The sequence below is a fragment of the Poecilia formosa genome, unplaced genomic scaffold (genome assembly GCF_000485575.1).
Source record: "Poecilia formosa unplaced genomic scaffold, Poecilia_formosa-5.1.2 Scaffold43, whole genome shotgun sequence".
NCBI lineage: Eukaryota > Metazoa > Chordata > Actinopteri > Cyprinodontiformes > Poeciliidae > Poecilia > Poecilia formosa.
This window is the reverse complement of record NW_006799982.1, coordinates 182,459-204,824: the sequence shown is the minus strand read 5'-3', so window position 1 is coordinate 204,824 and position 22,366 is coordinate 182,459. Positions and strand designations below refer to the sequence as shown.

The following is a 22,366-nucleotide window of genomic DNA, read 5'->3' as shown; positions in this document are numbered from 1 at the left end:
CCCTTGTGATCAGAGCTGACCATTTTGTAGGCTTATGGGTACTGACCAGTGGGCAGACAGACGGAAACTAAAAATCTATCATTTTTCATATTGGACATCGCACCACAACAAATCCTACCAGGTTACACCAACTTTGTGCGGGAAGTGATATTGAGTGGAGCAACCAACTCTGCTTTTAGTGTCAGTGAAATCTTTAAAATAAAGTCAGGAGAAGCTCAGACATGCAAAAAGAAAATTGGTTTAAATTGTATTTCTATGACATGCAGGAGCATGTTTGTGGTTTATTCAGATTGAGAAAGTAAATCTCTCAGCAGATTATAGAAAGGGTAAATGTATCACAGCAACATTTTTCTGTCTTCGAAAAAAAAATCAACCCCTTGTTTATAGCTGATATAAATAACTGATGGAAATCAGCCACAAAATTCTGATCAGTGCATCTCTACACACAATGAGACTCATGATAGATGTTAAATCTATCATGAGATACTTAAACTATGTATAATGACATAGACTTTTACATTCTAATAGTTACAAGACTTTGCCAACAATGGCCATCCAAACTTTTGCAGTGTAGCGTAGCATGTAGAGGGGGCAGAGGGGGAAAACTGCGGCCCTGAAGACGACAGCTAATTAAATAAGCGCAGGGATCAAGTGACGAAATTCCATTAAACTCTCCTGCTGAGGCTTTCTCAGCAACCTTGCGCACAAGTTTTAATTACAGCCTTTCTTGATACTAACTGGTTAATTACACTGTTTAAGAGAAAGTAAGATATAGCACCGTCTCAGGAAGAACAACACAAATGAGAAACAATGAGTAAAATGGAAATACATGAGAGAATCAGACATTTAATTGGAAATCCAAGAACAAGGCACAATTGGCAAAGAGATTGTTACAAAAAGAACCAGCTGGCTCCCTGGGCTTAGTGGCTGGTGGTGCAGGTTCCCACATCTCCGTTGACTATTGTCTGCAGATCCACATTATTATGCAGTCATGTTTGTGGATGGGGGAGGGATGGACATCGCACGTAGGCTTGCAAGCTCTGCACAATGGTGCAATTCTTAGACTAAGAATAGCTGAAAAGTTATGTAAGTGAGAAAATACATTTGGTGACGTTTCACAAAAGAGCATTTAAAAAAAAAAAATCTCTACTGCCATGTGAGAAAATGTTTGCGTTCAAAGAACAGGTTAAAAGAAAAGGGGTTTATGAAATATCCATTAAAAAAAATACAAAGGATCAAAGTAGTGAAAAACCGAGAAAGAAAAGGCTTGCCAAATTTATGAATTCAACCCACAACAAAAACAGAATAGACTTCAAACGTATTTTGGTTCTTCCTTTTTTAAACAAAGCAGATCTGGATTATTTGTTTATCTGAACACTAAGAGTGCTACTACTTCAATATATATTTAATATCAATACAGAAGAGTAATACTTTTAAATACTGACTTAGAATGTCAAAATTTCATGTTGTGCCAAACTGTCTTTTTATTTTTTTTTTTGAAAAAATCCTAAACATAAAAAACCTGACAGCGAACAGATGAATGTATAGAGGGGTGAATTGATGGATAGTAGTAATGTTTGATGGACAAAAATTAAAATGGACAAATGAGAAAATAATAATAATAATAATTAAAAAAACATACGAATGTAATTAAAGTCTGGAAAACCTTTTTCTATCATTATATAGTTATCCAGACCTGAAAAATACCATAAAAATCAAAATCCTGTCTTTTCCATATTAAATAGGAATCCTGAGAAAGGGGAAAAAATGAATTAAAAAAATAAACTCATTCCTGGGAAAGAAACAAAGGCTATTATTTGAATTATCATAGTTATAAACAACCCAGTGCTGCAAATAAACAGAAAACTAGCAAGCCTGTTTCCTTAGTCAGTGTAACAAACGGAACCCTTGAGTCTGAGATTTTAAGTGTATTAGTGTTTATGTTCTGAATTGATCAAATGAGCGCACCGATGAAACGTCCCATCTGTCAGCATCAGCAGAGAACAACAGGAACTCGCCCCTTTCACTTCCACACAAAACGCAGGCAAAATTTCCCACTGCTTGCCCAATCTATAATGAGTGGTTGCTATAGAGACTGACAGTTGCCTAATGCACCTCCATGTGCCTCCTATGAGCCCCGGCGACCCATTCCCATACTTCGCCTATTAATTAGCTCGTCCAACCTTTGTCTGCTCCAAGTTTTTTTTGTTTTGTTTGTTTTATAATTCTCTTTTGAGTTTCTTCTGTCCTGTAGGAAACATGAAAAAGTTGCCTCAAGAAACCCCTGATGGTAAGTGAGGGTAGAAAGCTTGAGGTCAGCGCCTGAGGGCAATGAATGCCTCGGGCAACATGCCTTCTGAATCCAAGACCTGAACTCTACGACTTAATTTCTTTTTTAAAAGCTCACATAACGCAGGAGTGCAGTCTTCCACAATTAAGAGCCCCGGGCTGGTGAGGTAAAAGAAAGTGTTGGTTGCATTGGTAAAACTCCAAAGAATCTAAAAAGTTTTAGAATAAGAAAACCATGAGGCAGCATTAAGAAACGGAGGTAAAAAAAAAAAAAAAGGGGGAAAAAAAACATCTTCTTTGTGGTTGTGTACCTACGGGAAGAACAGAAAAGCCCCCACATGGTGACATACAGACACGCTTTCAACCTTTCAATAAACACTGCCATTCAAACAAATGCCCCCAAAACACAGCCTGAACTATCACTCATCTCACTGTGCTGCGTGCTATTAATCTGCCTTGCATTTGACATGAAGCAGTTTAATGTTGAGTTGAGGGGTATGTTGGGGGGATAGAAAGGGAGAGGGGCGAGAGGCACTGAATAGGCTCATATATCTGTGGTGTGTGACTGATCATACAACATGAATAAACAGAGAGGAAAGCATTGTTTAAGTTTGAGCCTTCCTCTTGTTTGGACCATCCCTCATCCTCCTCTTGCTCGTGTTGAGAGAGCAAACAGAAGATGGCAGAGAAACAATTACGCTGCGCAGTCATAAATCTACTGGACGTAATTCACAGGCTATACACTATTAATTCGTCGTGTGTTTATAAATGTGTTTAACTCAAGAGGGATGGGAGGGGAGAAAGAAAGGAGCAAGGCAGAAAGCTAAAGTAAATTAGCCCCTAATTAGATTGCGATTAATGAAATTCCGTTTTAAAAGTGTTGACGCAATTAATAGCATGTGAAATTGCAAATTAATCCAATACAAAACGAGGGGATGCACTTGGGTTTTTAAGAGCGTCGCTCGCCACTTTGAAAAATATAATGCTGTTATCACCATGGCGACACCGTGCAAATATGTTTCTCCTCAGGTTTGGTGGCAGTGGCTGAGCAGAGGGTGGGTGAAACGACGCAGACATCAGGAGCAGAGAAGAAGGATGACACTGGCTCGCCAGCCTTTTGAGATGAAAACACACATGCTGCAGCAATACACAGAAGATTTCCTGATTATGATGGTGCAGAATGCGGCAGCCACACAGATATTACTGTGCCTTTCTGAATCTGTACGTAGACTCCTATAACCCGAATGGAACTGATCAAACTTCCTGCCTGAACAGCACTTTCTCATAACCTCAATAATACGTGCATGCTTCTATGTAAATACCAAAAGATATGACACCACAGCAAATACAGTATCATCTCTGTTGCATAATCTGCAAACATATCTAGTCCCATTCAACATTATCTGAAGCTGGAACCACAAAATTCAATGTATTTTGTTGGGATGTTGTAAACAGTTGTTAAATTTAGCAGATTCTCAGGTGGATTTAGGTTTGGACTTTCACTGGGCCAACAAACCACATTAATATTCTTAGATGTAAATTTAATTTTAGTTCTGGTTACAATTTCCAATTTTAAGTCTTTTCAACCTCTAACAGCTTACTGGATTGCTCTCTATTTAACTTCTTCCATTTCCCCATCAACTCTCAGTAGCGTTCATGTCCCTGTTAAAAGAAAGCATTTCCACACAATGATGCCGCTATTCCCATGAATCAGGCATGGTGATGTGAAGTTAGAGCACACAGGATTTTGTGCATACGCTTTGGTTCGTTTGACACAATGCAGTGTGAAAGTGAACACGAAGATCTGGCAATGTTGCAACTTTGCTCCCCAACAGAACTAAGTTACCAAATTATCAAGTGTGAGAACAACCTTATTTAGGGGTATCAGAGTAAAGGGAGCTGAATAGAAATGCAGACCACACTTAAGGTTTCAAAAAGCCATTTTTCCACACACTTATGTCTGTGTTTGTCTATCACACAAACCTACAAATAAACATTAATTGAAGACTGTTTTTGACAAGACTCAACACAATACATTGCAATCTTTCATGTCTCTAAGGGTATAGCAGGTCTTGATGCTCAATTCAGATTTCTTTCCTGTAATCAGATTTTTTTTTTTTTTGAGAGTTCATACCACTCATTAAATGCAACCAATCAGGACTTAAACTGTTTATGACTCCAAAGTGATACGCGTGCACAGAAGAAGACAGGACATGTCACACAGCAGCAAACTGATCATTAAGTATAAATGGATACCGTCATCTATGAATCAATTTTAAAGCTATTGAAGCAATGGGACAGACAGTATTGTCACAAGATCATAACACAGGAAGTCAAGTGTCTGGATTTACTGCATCTGGCTTCTTCTAGTACAGAATGGCCATGCATGTCTCATGTCTGTGAGTCATAAAGATTGGACAAAATGTGATATGACAGTTCAGAGGGCAAACACTTTGAAAACAGTCGTATATCTATGTATATATTCTTTTTAGTACCACATACATCAGAGGGAGAAAAGATCGGTATTGTGCCGCTCAGACTGCAATAAAAAAGTCTGGGCAAAAAAAGTGGATTTGGGTTGCATTTGCCTGCTGTGTGAACGCAGCCTTATTTTGTCAGAACTAATGTGCATGTGTAGTTAAAAAAAAAAAAAAACTAAGCGGCTGTGATTGCCGTGGCGGCAGAGATTGTGAAGAAGCTGCTGTATGCCGTCAGTGAATAATCTCCATCCCTTGGAGGAGACTTGAAAGGAAAATGGGAGGAGGGTCTGTATCAGAGGTCCAGCCTATATGTGTGGGTGCAGCAGAGGGGGGTGGGGGGAAGTGGGCTAGGGCACTGGGGATGCTGCCTCCAGAAACCCTGCATTCGGTGAAGCTCCGTGCCTAATAGGGGGCAGAGAAGTTAATTCCAGCGTACCGAAGCTTCATCTCATTTTCATACATATGAAGCCGAGATCGATTACCGCAAACAAATTGAATGCCTGGGTCCAAGGAGGGCCTGCAGAGAGGAAAAAGGGGAGGAGGGGATGCTACGTGGCTGCGACTATGAATTCCTAAAAGACTATAAGGATGGTAGAATGCACTGATATGGATGAAAATACACAAATCACTGCTGCATACTGATTTGCTCCCTTCCTGCATATATATATATATATACTCACACACCTCTATTATCTAGTGCCACGCATAAAAAGCAATCTCTGTCCAGTTGACGCCACCTTCCATTTAAAAGATATCAGAGATTTTAGGTTGCAGGCCAACTCCCAGGAGTCCTGATGGCTCTCTGAGTGATTAGTTTTTAAACCGGACTTCTTTCCGCAATGTTCTTTTTATTTCCATCTACATGTGCATCCACTTTGTACACACATTCAGAATCACATTCCCAATCCATCTTCATCTTTCATTTAACATTGTATAACAACTGCTCACATTTTTAGCCGTCTTCCGTATTTATACCAACGCTGAGCATTTAGGATCATTTCGTTGCACTCGTCGAATACAAAGAGCCGCTTCACTGCTTTCGTTTCCCTGTGTTTTTGCTTTCATCTGTCCAAAAACAGCTCATTACAATTTTTCCCTTTTTAATTATTCTTTTTAACGGTCTCACTGTTGTCTCTTTGTGAACCACTCTAACAAGCTGTGATTTTAAAACTTCATCTCTGACTCTCGAACAAAGCAGTCTGATTTTTGTAGATAAAGAGTAGTTTAATCACTATTGGTCCAAAAGATAAAGAGGCGTTTCATGACTTTCTCCGTCTAAAATATTTTTGTGTCTATTCCTCATTAGAAGAACAGATCAATCTTTGACTAAAATGCTTCCAATGGATGAGTGCTGCCAAGTCTGACTGCGCTGGGAGGATGAAATTTGTACTTTTATCTGGACCCTTGTGGTTATTCCAAGAACTGTTACACATTTCTTTTGACTTGATTCCAGGAGGGCACCGACAACCAGGAGGTCAAACAAACAACCCAGAGCGCCACCTACAGCACTGTTGGTTTGCCTCAGTTAAGATCAGTGTTACTGATTAAACCATTTAAAAATAGACGAGGCTAAAAGCACATTGTTACGAAAAGAAAACATACAAACATGCATACAATGTCATCTTCTTCTGGACTTTTGGTGAGTTGCTGTTTTTGATTTATCCATTCATTCTGCTCTCTAGCTGAAATTATGACTACAAGCTTTAGAAAATCAAATAAGGGGATATTTTTAATTGAGCTAGTCAAGGCTGCTCGTGCTCAAAAATCATCCAATATGACTAAGAAAAACAATTCTGTAGAGAAAACAGGGTGGAAATTCTTCTACAGTAACACATAAGACTCATTACCAATTATCACCATCGCTTGTTAACAGCTATTGCAAACAGGTGTGTCAGAACCACATTTGGCGGCATCTTGCACAAGGCCAGGTTGGCTTGGATAGTTTTTTCCTTAGCAAATAAAATCAACATTTGAAATATAAACCCTATATTTACCCAGGTTATCTTTGTCTGATATTAAAGGTTGTTTTATGATCTGAAACACTAAAGTATGACAAAAAATTACCACGCTGTAGATTACAGACAAACAAGTGAAATCCTAATATTTTGTGAAATTAGTTAAGCTCACAACTAATTTGAAAACCACAAAGAGTGGGCTGATGTATGCTGACAATCAATGAGCATCACAACAGGAAGCCAATAAGACTCTAATCATAACATTTCCCAGAGTCGAGATGACAAACACACTCTGGGTAAGCACTCATACCATCATGAACATGTTGAGCAAAGCAATAAAACCAAAGCACACAAGTAAAGGTGAGACTGTTGTTGGAAAGGGAGCCAACAAATGTCAAAGTAAAACAAGCTAGAGAAAAATCTCTGCTCTGTGTACCCAGTAATAAAAAATAGATTCTGCACAGTGACCTACCTACTCTGTAATGTGTATTGCTACCACTGTTTACATCATATACCTTTTGTATTAAATTCTAACCCTGGAGGTGGAATGTTAACTCTTGTTCCTCAACAGGAGCAGCCCAATGTTGCTCAGCGTAAAGCTGAAACTTTATTAATCATCCAAGCTTACACACAGTGCAACAGAACAAAGGTGTAAACTTACTAACAATGCCTTGTAGAGGTGTTTTTTGTTTTATTTATTTATTTAAAGCATGTGAATCTCAGTGAAAAGAAGCAGGCAGCAGATCTATTTTAGCAGAAATCACAAACGCCATCTGAGGACAGAGTTCTTTCAGCCTCACTCTTTTGCAATACGGCTCAACTGCCTTTCCTTTTTCATATTCAGCTCGTCCCATCCCCCTCATCTCTTTACCCGCATCACACAGGGTGAGCTGTCTGGGTGCCTGATGCTGTGGGTGCACTGAGCGTCACTCTGTATTACCCTGCCCTGTTTTCGCTCTAAAGTGTGTACGCATGGCTGTGTCAGAGAAGGACAGAGTCAAGTTGCACAATTGTGCACGCATGTGCATAATGTGTGTGTCCATCTGTGTGCAGGAATGCAAAATCCATTAATAAAGTGTGGGTATGGCTGCACAGATAAGTCTGCAGTAATCAGAGCTTATGTATGTATATAAGCAGTTAAAATGCACAGGAAAAGAACGACAGTGTGATGGGAAAACGTCATTCCATCCTTAAAGATTTCTTCTGCTTCATTTTGTTGCCCTTAAATGTCCCAGGTCCAAAGTTTGAATATCAGACAAATAAATACAAAAATAATCATTCCATTTTTCCAGGTGAACAGGCATCCAAATCAACTAGTTTTTTGGGGGGGAAATTATAATTGCCACCCTGATTAAGTAATCATTTAATTGTTATTAACTACATTTTAAGTCATCATGCCCTCCAAAATTAATCCAAGATCACATAAACGGCTCATCCAGGACAACATTTAAAGCACTGTGGGACAAGATTAAAAAAACAACAACAAAACACACACAAAAAAAAAGTTCATGTTAAACCCACTGCTGATTAAAACAAACACCAAACCCCACCTCACATTTATAAAAACCACCTTGGTGATCTCCAAGACTTTTGTGGACTGATGACACAAAAGTGAAGTTTTTTTTTCCCCCCTTAATAAATGAAATCAATTTAAAACTGCTCATTCCATTTAGTCTGATTATCTTTTTCTAATATAAATTTTTGTTTGATGATCAGAAACATTTAAGAGTGACAAAAAAACTGAAACAACAACTATGTAAATGAGCAAATACTTTTTTTTTTTTTTACATCACTGCTTATGTATGAAATGCAGTGTTATAACAGTCATGACACTCACCTTTCGGTTTCTGATCAGAAGCCTGCAGGAGGAAAGAATAAAAGAATCAAAAGGGTTTATAAGCACTGGAAGTATTTTTAAACAATAAAATAATTGGTGGATGTTAACATCATTTAGTCTTTATATTCAAGGACATAATATAAAAGACTAAAAAAAAAATGTTTAGTTTCTTCTTTTAGTTTTTCACCAAATCCTCCACAAATGTTTATTTTTGTGCCATTTAAGAAAAATGTGCTTTTGCTTATTGGTAGAAGCATCTGAGCATGTGAGAATCACCTTTTTCTGAGTGATTTCCTTCTTGGTCTTTTCTTCTTGCCTTTTCTTTTTCTTTTCTTCCATCAAACGGTTCTCTTTCCTGTGTTGCTTGCTTCCATCAGCTGTTCAACAAAAAATGAAAAGAGAGGCGAGTCAGACAAGAGGAGAGACTGCTGAGAATTTAGATCCAATAAACATAATTTACACATGTGCAGCTGCAAAAGTCAAAGTCATTGCTGCGTAAATTACATATGACTTACTTTTAAACCAGTGGAAGTACCGTAATTTCCGGACTATAAGGCACACCTAAAAGCCTTGTATTTTCTCAAAAATCAGCAGTGCGCCTTATAATCCGGTGCGCCTTATAGTCCAGAGAATACGGTAAATGCGGCCATGGCAGACAACTAACATGTTAAGGCATTAATCAAGAGTTTATGTACTTAGTGGACTTAATTTTCTAAGTCAAGTTTCAACAGGATGAAACAAAAAAGACTTTAGGATTCAGGAAGAAACATCTGCAAAGGAGAATACATAAAAATAAAAAACTTCAGGGAAATAAAACCCTGATTTTTTTTTTTTCTTGCAGAGGCGTTTTAAAATTTACTGTAAATTATGTCACAAGTTTGAGGATTTCTGCAAATATAAATGACTACATTATCATAACTCACTGCATACAAACTTTAAGTGCTTGTTCTTTTAGGAACACTTATTTAGAGGCATAAATTAGTAACATTCAGCTCATTTTGATTTCAAAATGGTGCCGTTAATTACAAAAATGCACAGAGAAATAAATGAACTGGTGACTATGGCCAGCTTAAACTTAGAAAGTTGACCTTGTTCCTATCAGCAACAACACTTGTCAAAATGGAAGTTGGTACTGAAAAGACTCAGTTACCTATTTTTAGTATTGGTGAGGAATTTCAAAATAAAAGAAAAGATAAGACGCCATTAAAAAAATAAATTCCACAGGTGCAACTTCTCCATCAGGATTGCTTATTAAGGCGAGAGCAAGACTTTCACCAGATAACAGAAAGGTTTAATGCCTTTCAGCACATTTATAAAAGATGTTACATTTGGAAATGTTGGCAGCACTAGTTATTATAATTAGTCTGCATTCTCTAAGAGATACACAGTTACCAACAATAACTGTTGGTAACTGTCAATATCAGATACTAAAGGCATTTTAAAATATTGATGCTGTGATCATTTTGTGCTTGTATTAAACTAGATTAAAAAGCTGTTTTATATTACATGTCAGAGTTAAGATCATTTGGGACAGCAATGTTACACAGTCCAATCCCTGCTGCTTATATTGTAAATATTTAAGAACCACTGATGGCAGAAAGGGCAAGGCTAGTAACTATTTTTATGCTATTAAATGTAGTCCCTAAAAGAGAAATTGAATCAGGTGAAATCAGTATAAGCAGGTCAAAACTTAAAAACTTGATTTTGTTTTATTTTGTACTTTGGCCCAAAGGTTGACTGGTACATCTGTTTTGTGCCAATTAGGAAATGGTTTTGCTTGGTTTCTAATGTGTCTTTCATATTTAGATATTAACAAAAGCAACAAACTTGTGAATATTTACAAAAAAAATTCTCTGAACTACTGACAACAGTACTACTGACTTTTATGTTTTGCTGCCAATTTCCAGAACTGTGTCTCTAATATTGTAATGCTGTTTGTAATATTCTAGGCATGTTTAGAAATAATGAATCAAGATGAAAAAAAGATCACAGAGCAACATCATAGATTATAGAATGAGCAAATGTAGGTCTAAATCCATTTCCTGACAGAAACAAAGATTTAAAAAAAAACAACACCACACAAAGTGAAAAGCAGAAAACTGACAGCAGGAGGCAAAGCTACTGCAAGCAAGACGAGGTCTAGTTAAACGAAAGAAATGAAAAGAAAATAAGAAGATAAAAGGAGTGAAAGGAAAGTTGACTTTTAGGCCAACGAACTTGTAGAATGAGACAAGATCTTTTAACAAAGAACTTCTTTGAGTGAGTCTGACTCAGACTAGTCAGATAGCACGCCTGAGGGCCAGATGAAACCAAGTACTTCATTTGAGTCTTTATTTCCTTTGGCTCAGCACTAGTGACAGCTCCAGGAAACTGAGGTACGAACTGAAGCTAACAGGACTCTTGGTATTAAATGTTAATAAGTGAAATCGAAAGAGGTCAGCAACAACAGAATTATGGTCATTAAATTCAAACAAAATACCAAAAAACATAAAAAAAAATCTCAGAAAGAAAAAAAAAAAACAAGACTGTTTATTACTGAACACGATGGGAAGGAGCTAAAATTAATGTCTCCAAACATTTGCCAAAATTCCACACTTTTCTAGACAAATAGTGTTATTTCTCTGTGCTCTTAAGACAAATTTTAAATTATAGATCCAAATGTTCTCTATTAATTTATGGCAGATCTTATTACAGTGGTGAGACTGTAAATGTGAACCCTGCAAAGACCACCGAGTGGAGAAAAGAGGATTGCTGGCCGGCTGGAGAAACTGATGGATGGGTTGTTAGACAAACTGGTAAATGGCTGGATAAATAAGGTAACGCATTTATCCAGCCATTAATTCATCCAAGCCAAGTAGGGGGATGAATTAATAAGATCATGGAAAAAGGAATGAACGAATAAACGTGTTTACGCAACATTTTTCTTTTCCGTATTTACACAGAGCTGGAAAATACTTAAACTGCATAAACTTTTCTAAACTTTGTAAAGACCCTGTAGTCTAAACTCATTGCAGCCATTTTGCTTTAAGTTTAAAAAAGTAAAATCTTTCTCAGTCACAAGCTTACTGTAAGCTTCATATTTTCTGGAAACCCTGTTAAATAAGCCAGTCCTATTAAAAGCTCCGTATGCTAGGACAACACTAATGCTTGATCAGGTGCTGAGCTTTTGTGAATAAATGACTGACTTAGTAATATAACAAAACTCAAACTGATGGGATATAATGCTGTTTAATTTTCAGCCTCTCCAACACCAGGAGAAAACGATGGATGGCAGGGATATGGCTCAAAATTTAGATAAATGATTGAATCATAATCCATATAACAGGGTTTTAATAGACGGCCTGTCACCCACTGTGCTGCTCACTGCCAGGGGGAGGAACATGTCTGTCAGAATGACAAGAGAGGCCTAAAAGAGGCGGACAAAGACCAAACACCCCGGCACAGACTGGCGAGCCAAGAGATTTAGTTAAACGTTTTAACGAAAGTAAGTTTAATGTTAAACCACAAAAAAGGCAAATAAATGCAATAAAGATATGCCCCAATAGTTCTCCATCAGTATTTCCCTTCCTACTTTCCCTTACAGTCTCATTTTTCACACCAAGTCTGTGTGTGTAACATTGTGCTATCTCAGCAGCTAGGGGAAGGCCACCCTAAGGTAATAAATAGCAGGCTAAACTATGTGTGGAAGTGAGAGTCTGTATCTGAAGAATGCAAATGCAGTTTGTGCAACGTGGGCTGTGCATGTTCTGCACAGCACCACAATTCTCCTTTATTCTCCTCAGTTTTGAGCCCATCCAGTCTCTCTCTGAACATCTGACACGAAGAAAACTGACAACAAGGTTCACCTAAAGGGGAGAGCAGAGTCTAAAAGTTCCAAGTCAATTTTCCAGAGTTCTCCATCCGATGCAGTCATTCATCTTGAAATGTAAAGTTGACACTAAAGTTTACATTGAACTTATGTCAGATATTTCTGCAGTGGGCAGGCATAAAAAAAGAAGGAAATAAAATAAATGATGGATTATTTTCATCTTTAGCTGGGATTAAAAAATTTAAAAATAATGGGGGAAAAAATGGAAAAAAGAAAGAAGGAAAGGAATGTAGGAAAAGAGGAGAATAAAAGAAAAGAAAGAGGTAGGGTACAATATTTTAAGACCTATTGTCAATGTTTCACCCTTCCAGACCTGCTCAGATCTTCTGGTTCTAATCTGCTCCACTTCCCCAAAACCAGAACCAAACATGGAGAAGCAGCATTCCATTTTTATGCTCCAAGAATCCGGAACAAACTTTCAGAAAACTGCAAAACAGCTCAAACATGGAGTTCCTTTAAAAAAGCCTAAAGAGCATACCTGTTTAGAGCTGCCTTTAATTCATAATTCCTGGAACAATAAAATTTGGAGATGATTCCAATAGTTTGGTAAACAAAGGAGAATTACAATGGAGCAGACAGTTATCGACTGGTCTGCAGTAGTCAACGCCAAGGCTACCTCACATAAAGCCGTGCTGGCCTCTTGCTCTCAGCAGTGCTGACACCAGCACTACCTCAGCACAGATCATTTCTGTGGTGCTGCTGCTGCTGGCATCAGACTTACAAAAGCTCATTTAGACTCACAAGGCTACAGCTTGTTGTCTAATCATCTCATATTGAAGGGTCTTGGATGAACTAGCTCAGGTACAACTCCAAGAAGGTTCAACATGTTACAGCAAAGCTACTCTGTGGTATTGTTCTGAGGTTTTACGGCTGTCTGTCGTGGGTTTGTACATGTTGGTAGTCTTGTAGAAATCGCAGACTTAAGAATCTACAATATCTAGGAAAGGCACAGAGACGAATGATTATTGCCAGCTACGAAGCTAACTGTCTCAATGGCTGAATTAAAGAGCTAAAATTAAATACTTGAACGCACATTTTGACAGACAAGATCATAGCCATCACAATATCAACAATACTGCTATCGCAAAGGACTGATTTCAAGTGCCATCCATTTTCACTCTGGATGTTAATAATACTGGTTGGTTTTTAAACCATCCTTGATGTAAATCATATGTGTATTTTTAAAAAGAAGAGAGTGTGGAGTAAGTGAGTTTATTCTAATCAGCATTGACATCGGAATATTCTGGAATACAATTGCAACTGCATGTGAGCAGCGCATTGAGCAGCATTACCGTTAATTACGGTTCTTAAGAAGAAATGAGTTTTGTCAGTTTGAAGCTTTACAAAACACAAAGACTGTGTTTTCAGAACACGTTTCAAAAGAGTCAAGTCTAGTTCTTTCTTTTTTGGCTCTGACGTCAGCCAACTGTGACTCTTTGTAACTGCATTTAGAACAGAAAGGTCCTTTCTTTGTTTTGGCCATTTGATCCAGACTGTGGTTGGAGCTCTAATCTTAGCCCCGGTCAAGCTGAAAAGGTCTTGGAAAATTGAAAAGGAGTGATTTAGCAAAGGAAGTTTCCTCTCGGTGTTGGACTGAACAGGGCTTCAGGCCTCAGCTACAAGGAAGGACACAAGATAGCGAGGTCTGAATATGAGCACACACAGGAGGAATGAAGAAACAAGCTCGCACAAACAGAAACACCCACGTAAAAACACACATCGAGTATTGCCTCGATGTGTGTGCACAGTGGGCGTAGAGAGCTGGGGGGAGGCAGCGAGGGAAAAGGGGGGTAGGCAGGCAAAGGATGAAAGCCAAGGCAGAGCAATTCCAATTAAAAACGACAGCCGCCGGAGAACCAGACCGGGCAAAGAGAGAAGGAAGGGGGCTACACTGGAACAAGAACAAGGCAGCAAAAACACAGGAGAAATTGGGGAGCTAAAAACAAAACTTAACATAAAAGAACAAGAAGGCCGTTGGACTCTAATATCCCTGCACCTTTACTGCTGGAGCCTACAGAAGGCTAATATGCGAAAGGTTAAAGGGAAAAATAAACTAAGGGTGGCAGAAAATGAAAAAAGAACTACATGCTGTATTTCATAAATAACGAGTGAGACAAAGTCAGAAACATTCTATAAAAAGGAGAAGGGCAATAAAAAACTGCTTCAGTCTCACGTCTTGTGAGCAGCTGTCAGACCAACTGCAGGCAACACTTCCTACAAAGCTGCAGCTCTTCCAGCAAGTAATAATATAAATAATACGATAGCCAGACCAAAACCACACAATGTGGTGAAGCCACTTTCCACCCACACGACCATTCCTGTGGCCTCTCAGAAGCCACAAGCCCTAAATCTTCCCTTACCTGGAAAAGGAATCCGGGGTTGCTGCTCCCGACACGTGAGAGCGAACACTAGTGTTTACTCCGCCCGAATGCGTTTGGGAGGTAAGCTCGTAAATTCCAAAGCTGATAAGCAGCAACAACAATGCAGCAGTATTTTCCTTCAACCCAACAGTCTGATTGGTGGCTTGGATTGTGAAGCATTCTGAGCATACCAGCTTTACTTAAAGCAGCTGGTATTTTAAAAAAAAAAAATTGATATAGTGTCTGATCCTCTATGAAATGAGGCACACATTTCCAGGCGTTGTAAAATCTGTGCTTTACAACCCGACTGCTCTCAACCAGGTAAGTGTTGAGAAATGATGAAGATGATTGCAAACATTGAAAGAAAAAAAAGAATCTCAACAGAATGTTATAAGCACTCTGAGGTTTTCCACCCAGAAAAAATAAATAAATTAAAAATTAGCTCCCAGAGTCTTGACTGCTCCTATGCCAAAGCCGATCTGGAACTTTTTAGCACAGTGGCAGCTCATTAAAATCGGAAAACAGCACAACGGGCAAGACCAAGCGAGCCTGCTCCCTGTCATCACAGCAGCTAAAGCTTTAAGAACTCAACAAGAAGCTGTCAAGACAAGTGTGAGTGTTAGTCCTTACCTCCTGCTTATTTATGTGAACTTATTTAGATATTTTCAGAACCAAATGTAATTATATTTGCTGGTGAAAGTTCTGCAGCCTGTTAATAAAGCCGCATACCATGGCAACAAAGAGGATTTGTTGCTGACTAGCTCACAGTTAATAGTTCAGTGGAATGGATGGATGGACATAATAGACGTAGAAATGTGGAATAATTTTTAAAGGATATGTAAAAATGTCAAAGACCTTCAAAGCTATTCCATGAACAAAGCATGACAGTGCCACTACTATGTTTCACGGTGAGGATGGCGTGTTCTGTGCTTTTAGCTAATGAAATATCAACTTTATTCAGCACATTTTGAAGTATCACATTAAAAAAGGTTGATAGAAACAGGAAAATTCAAAATAACTTATTCAATTTCACAAAAAAAAGGTACCAGCAACAACAATGCAGCTGTATTTTCCTTCCAAACAACAGTCTGACTGGTGGCTCTAAACCGTCCTTGATGTTTGATGCGTTTTTTGGCTTTTTTTTAAAAAAGTTAATGAGCTTAAAGGGAGATGGAAACACATTTGCTGAAACAGTTTTGACGAAGCAAACATTTATTGGCAGGTCAGCTGTTACAGAACTGCATTTCTTTCTCTACATCTCTGGACAGCATGCTACATCACCACACCAAGTTGACATGACAGAACAATTACAACTTGCAGCACATTCCTGAAAACCTCTCTCCATATTTCTGAGATGTGTGGTCAAGTTTAGTTTGCAACCTGTACTTCCTGTTTATTACGCCTCTGCGTAATTTCAATTCAGAATGAAATTACGCTTTCTGTGACCTAGTTGATTCACCCCAAACCAGTAGATTGATTCATGGCTAATCCACATGACTTGTGGAAGAAAACATAACTATAGTTCTGTGTATGCAATATAGTGACAATATCCTTTCTTTCATGTTCTTTCAGTTGAGATGCATTTCTCCAAAGATTAACTGAACAACTGCCATTGCTCATTGCATTGTTTTGTCCACCAAGGTGAAACATTTCATTTATTTGTTGGTACAGTAATCATGATCTCACATTTGTATTTAGCTCATTTGAGCTTCATTTCACTGTTTAACTCATTTATAATTACTTACTTTTTATAAGTATGTGATTTTTAATTTATTTTTTCTATTTACTTATTTATTAAGTTTCTTACACTATCAATCAATCAATCACATTTTATTTGTATAGCACATTTCAGCAGCAAGGCATTTCAAAGTGCTTCACATAATTAAAATAAAAACAGCATGTGACATTGAAAAAAACAGTGAGAAAGACAAAGACATTTTGATAAAGATTTTTTTTTAAAAAGTACTTGAGTCCTAATTTTGTACCATAAACACGTAAGTATGACCTGGTATGACAACGCAGTTCATTGAATCCCTAAAGAATGAATGTTGCCTTAATTTCCGCAGTTCTTTAAAAACAACAGAAACTTCTTCTCTAATATTGACACAAACTATCTCAAGCTCTGAATTAATATTTGAACTTGAAGGTTCAAGGTGGTCATTTCTAAAAGCTACTTTAAGAAACGACAAACCAACAAGGCATAAGTAAACACTTCAAGTTGATAGCAAGGTCATTAACAGCACAGATAACGACACAGTTGATCAGAGTTTATCACCCAGAGCAGTGACCCCAGCTTAAGGTCAGCTAGAGCATGCCAGTGCTATTTACACCGCTTCAACTTAAAGCTTGGGAAGTCCTACTGAGCCTAAGTCTGGTTACATGAGAAGTAATGCTGTCTAACGTTGGCGTGACGGAGAAATGTGGGCTGGATGCCCTGTATGGAATCTATCCATTTTCCATGCGATACCCTTTTCCTTCACTCTACAGCTCTCCAATTAGCCAACACCGAGCGGAGGAAAGGACAGGGGGCCCCAGGCAAACCTCGGCACACAGAACATTCCCCTGGACCCCCGCCAAGACTCACAGGCAGAAGCACTGTGGCTTTGGCTTCATTTCCCCTCCATCCCCCTGCTTCCATCCTGGCTCGGCCAGGCTTACCCCTGTTGGGCCCCTTTAGCCCATGGCCCCTCCATTGGCACACAACTCAAAAGACGGAAGAGGTTACACAGACCTAGCTCCACTCTTTGTATACAAGCAGATCTGAGACTATGGTGGTATGCTTTTGCTGTATGAAGTGGCTTTAGCATATTTTGACCCCTAAAAAGACCAATTTATGGCCAAAAGATTTGGAAAATAAATGTCTCGAAATGACCCCAGGGTCCAACCCTCTGATCCCACATCTTTCTTACATTATCCACTGAATGATGTAATCCACTGTAGAAAACAATGTTGTGACCAAAATACCTACATCTTCCTCACCGTTTACACACCCAAACATACTTTATTTAGCTCCATGAGCACTTCGAACACACATGCCCAGTTAATCTACGTGTCTGCCCTTAACCTCACTTCAAAACGTCCGTGGATAAAGAGAACAAGGAAAGAGGATAATGGCTTTTGGCAGTCTCCAATGGAATCCAGCTGATTCTACTGTCAACGCTCCCCTGCTGGAGCAGCACCCTGCAGCGGTGTTAAGCATGCTATCTATCAGGACTGTGCAAGTCGTCTGAAAAGCCTCCTAATCACAGGTTCACTGATAGCCACATAGGGCCCTGGCTAAGGTCATTCATGGGGGGGGGAAAAAAGGGACAGAACAAAAAAAAATACACACAGGCAAAAAGGAAAAAAGACTTTTTGTTTCACTTGATTGGAAGGATCAGACTAATTATACTATAAAGAAATCCAAAATTGTATTTGAAGAACTAAAACTGTATGCCAGGGGGGATAAAATGAACAACAGGAGCAAGGCTAATGATAACAGGCTTCATGTTTTGTATAATGGGTCAAACGAGGGGAAGCGAGCCTTGGGTTTCCCTTTTATATCAACAATCTCGACCTTCGGTGATAAAAGCGGGCTGCAGATGGCAATTGCAGCCAGGATTTGTCCTCATGGCTTTGTTACAATACAATCTAATCAAAATAATGTCTGAATGCCAACAGCATGCAGCCTGATTCGATCCAGAGCCAATGTGGATAATAGCTTTCAAGTGTACAGCCAAAAAGGACAAAGTAGCACAGTAATTCATTAAGTCGGTCTTGTAATGTCTCAATATTATGGATGACATCGCACTAGGAAAAATATATATGCATTTCCATCCATCTATACATGAGAGAGAAAACATGCAGATGAAGGCAGCACTTCTTTTAAAATTGACAAAAACTGGAAGAAAAACTACAAAACAAACATTCAACAATTAAAGCAAATGCAGGTAATGGCCATCTGATTTGTATTTAACCATAGACTGAACATGGTGAATATTCTTTGTTTTGAGGCATTTATTTAAAAAAATCTTTGGAGTTGATCAAGGAGAAAAAAGCCTCATTCTGAACTTCAATTGATAACAGATTTATTGGTGAATCTCTACTATGTATTCCTATTGAGGTAATTAATTTGCAAGTTCTATAATTACATTTTTTTTGGCTTCAGTGCACTCTAGATACCTACATGCTAAAGTTATGGGGCACTTATGTCTAGTACAGTTAATGAGGTAACATGTACTTGAGGTAACATGGAAACTCCCCTCTCCTTCGCTTTTCCAAGCTTTATCTTGTTTTTCTAAATTGTGTTTTAAGGCAGACAGACAGGGTTGCCCTTGTACAAGAACTTTGCTCTGTTTAAGACTGTGAATCAGCTGCGAGTCTGAGGCACAGATGAGATCTCATTAACAACTGGAGGGCAATAACAAACTGCCTGGGATTTTAAGCTGGAGACGAATGGTTGCAAAGTCCCACAGCAACAAAGGCAGCGGTTACTCGTGTGTAAACAGCGACTGATTCAAACAAACATCACATTTTCTGCACCCTCATGGCAAACCGCATATACAATTAGAGGCAAGCTTAGCTGCATATGTACTTGCTTTGTAGTGTGCATGTGTGGCACTATTACACGTACATGATATATTTTTTTTTCCCCTTTCATCACCTCACTGGTGTGTGAAGATGGAGATAAGACAGTTCGACAAAAATGTCAGTGGGGGATGGGGAGGGCTATGGAGTTGAAATTGAACAGGAAATTATGTACTTCAATTAAGACATGAGGCAGAGATATTAAAAGCTGTACTCCAGTGCCTGGGGGATCGGATGCAGAGAAAAGGCAATGCAATGGAAGGCGACAGTTCAATCAGAATCTCGGGCTTTCGTACCGAAACGGAGGAGAGGGGGTGGAGCCGGGAAGGAGGGAAAGGAAACAGGACAGCTATGTTTAATAATGCACTCGTGTAGTGGAATGTGCAATAGTCTGCAAGATACATGAAGCGATACATTTAGAGAATAAATCACAGGCTGAGTGGCGGTGAAAAGAGGGAGGTTAAATCAGAGGTGCTCCAATCAAGCTACTCCAGTACAGATTTTCTATCTTTCTTTAATGTCTGATGTGCCAATTCTGTTTTTTTTTTTTGTTTTTTTGTTTTTTTTTCCCCCAGGGAGCAAGACTGTAAAATAGGAAACAGAGAAAGTGTGACACAGGTAACACTTTTGCTCCATTTTGCTTCATTCTTTTTTCCAAAGAGAATGAAGCAATTACAAGATTATCCACACTAATGGATCAAAAAAATGTCTCTAACGTCTTCAGAAAGTGACACAAACTGCATGTTTGGTGTTTTTATTCACCATAAATTGAGGGGAATTCTTAGTTTTAATGCAACTAACAAATAAGGGGAAACAATTTTATTAGTATTTGACTGGTGATTGCAGTCAATCAAATGAAAAGTGTCCAATTCTGACCAGGTAGAATGATTGGTGCACCTCCAGTTTAAAATGTAAGAAAATATCTCAGTTACATTTTAGAACACCATAGCGTCAAAAAAAAAGACATCAAGCTAATCATCAAATATTGGCAACTGGTAATATCCTACCCCTTATTAATCAATTTGTGATAAAGATCCAATTAAACCCTCTTTTACCTTAATTACAATAAATTAAAGAGTTGCACAAGGCAATTCTCCCTCTGAAATAGTATAAATGTGATGCACCAATTCATTGATAGGAGATCGGAACTGGCCAATTTTTGCTTGTTCAGCTAAGAAATTTGATTTTGTTCAAGCGTATTAAATAAATCAAAACTAAGACCTCCCACAGTTTTCAATCTATAAAAATGAAAGGACAGCATGTACTTTGATGCATGTTCATTTTTCAAGGTTTAGTCAATTCAGATTTGTGGCAATTTAACTTAACAGATAAATTGGGTTAAATTTGTAATTCCTCCCATTTCTGTGACAAAATTAACACCCCCAACACATTTCTCCCCATATGTTTCACAACAATCTGAATCAACAGATCAAACCTAAAAAAGTATATATAAAAAAATAAGTATTGCCCAAGAAAACCCTAATCGGTGCATCTGTAATCATAGTGTACATTTACATACACAGCCGTTTTCTAGGATACTAAGCCAGTCATAAACATGTTCAATATTTTCCAAGCCACTAACATCATTATTATTCATGAACATACACATTCTAGACACAACCATCACTGGGTATAATAACACGAAGACATGGAAGAAGCTTTTCCATATGCTTCCTAAAGAGCAAAGTGAGTCAGTGGCACCCCATTGGTACTGATAATACCAAAGCTCAGCTTTAACAGTGCATCACAGAAACATGACTTAGGTAAGATGGATTTTCTAAAAGCATTAATAATCATATTAAAATCAATTCATGTCTAATTTTTAAGCTCCAATTTTTCTTTTCAAACATTTAACTGTGACAATAACCGCTAAATCACAATGGGATAAGATGTGGTGGATTTGAAACTTACCTTGCGTTCATAACAGCTTTGGCCGCTTTTAGTGAAGAATCGGTGCATGGCAGGAAAATATGAGAAAAAAATCCGATGTCTGAATTTTTTTTTTTTTTTATGGTTTTCTTTTTTCGAAAAGTTACCCGTAAAACGTTGGTGCAGAGATTTAGTCGCAATTAAAGTCGAACTTGATAGATAAGCCGACTGCTGCGAAGCAGCTTGTGGTGTCAGGATACCGAGGTAAACAACGGCTATGCAGCCAGATATACACACAGCAAGTTCGGTGATTTCTGCTTTGAGCATAAAAAATACTGAAATAAAACACGTTTTGAACTTAAACTAATCGAATAAAATATAACGATATAACGAGGGGTGGGGTGAACGGTGAAACAACACTAATAACAAAAACAAAAAATAAAAAAAATAACAACACGAATAAAATGACTTTTTAAAAAGCAGAATAATGGTGTTAGCTAGTGTTAGCTTGGTTGGCGTTAAGATATCAGTCGTCGACTGAGGAGAGGTTTTGCAAAAACGGAGAATTCAGGCAGTTTTCGAAGGAGTAAAAATCGCCGAAGAGAGTTTTCTCTCTGAGCAAGCCGACGTCCGCCAGCCAGCCAACTTGTTTTAAAGTGCAAAAGAAACGTTTCAGTTTAAGAAGCCGCCTGGACGGCTAGCGACGTGCTGGCTGCCGCGAATGCAAAGCGAGCAGCGGCTCCGGGGAAATACATTCTGCGTGGAATCCAGACGACGGAGCGGACACTCGCGGTGGGCGTTCAGTGAGCTCTAGATGACAGCGGTCTTTCAGCCATTTTGTTCAAACTAACAACACCGCAGTCTGCCTCTCCTCCTTCCAGTGAGAAACACGGACCGGGAAGTGGTTCCCGATACGTCACTCTCGGCCAACCAGAGCAGCGGACGCTGACTCCGCCCATCCGGCCCACCCTCTCCTGCTTTTCTGAGCCCTGGAGCGCTTTCACAGTGAGGACCTTCACGTTATGGGCAGCAGCAGGAGACAGGCACGAAACCAAGCAGTTCACATTTCAATGGCACTAACCGAGGCAAACAGAAAGCAAACTATATGTATTTACGACCAAAAGCGCCTCAATCTATGGAAT

The 22,366-nt window shown here is 38.7% G+C and overlaps 1 protein-coding gene across 2 annotated transcripts in view; it reads right to left on the bottom strand.

Annotated features, from left to right (window-relative positions):
* The window catches only part of tnrc6c2 (trinucleotide repeat containing adaptor 6C2), a 49,653-nt gene extending 27,543 nt beyond the window's left edge, over positions 1–22,110 (bottom strand). For both annotated transcript variants that reach the window (XM_007551547.2, XM_007551548.2), the window contains exons 1-3: positions 21,267–22,110; positions 8,838–8,938; positions 8,562–8,583 (exon numbers count right to left, since the gene is read on the bottom strand). In XM_007551547.2, the coding sequence (XP_007551609.1) occupies positions 8,562–8,583; positions 8,838–8,900 (85 nt within the window). In that variant the 5' untranslated portion in view covers positions 8,901–8,938; positions 21,267–22,110. The remainder of the gene's footprint in view (positions 1–8,561; positions 8,584–8,837; positions 8,939–21,266) is intronic.
* Positions 22,111–22,366: the final 256 nt, after the last annotated feature.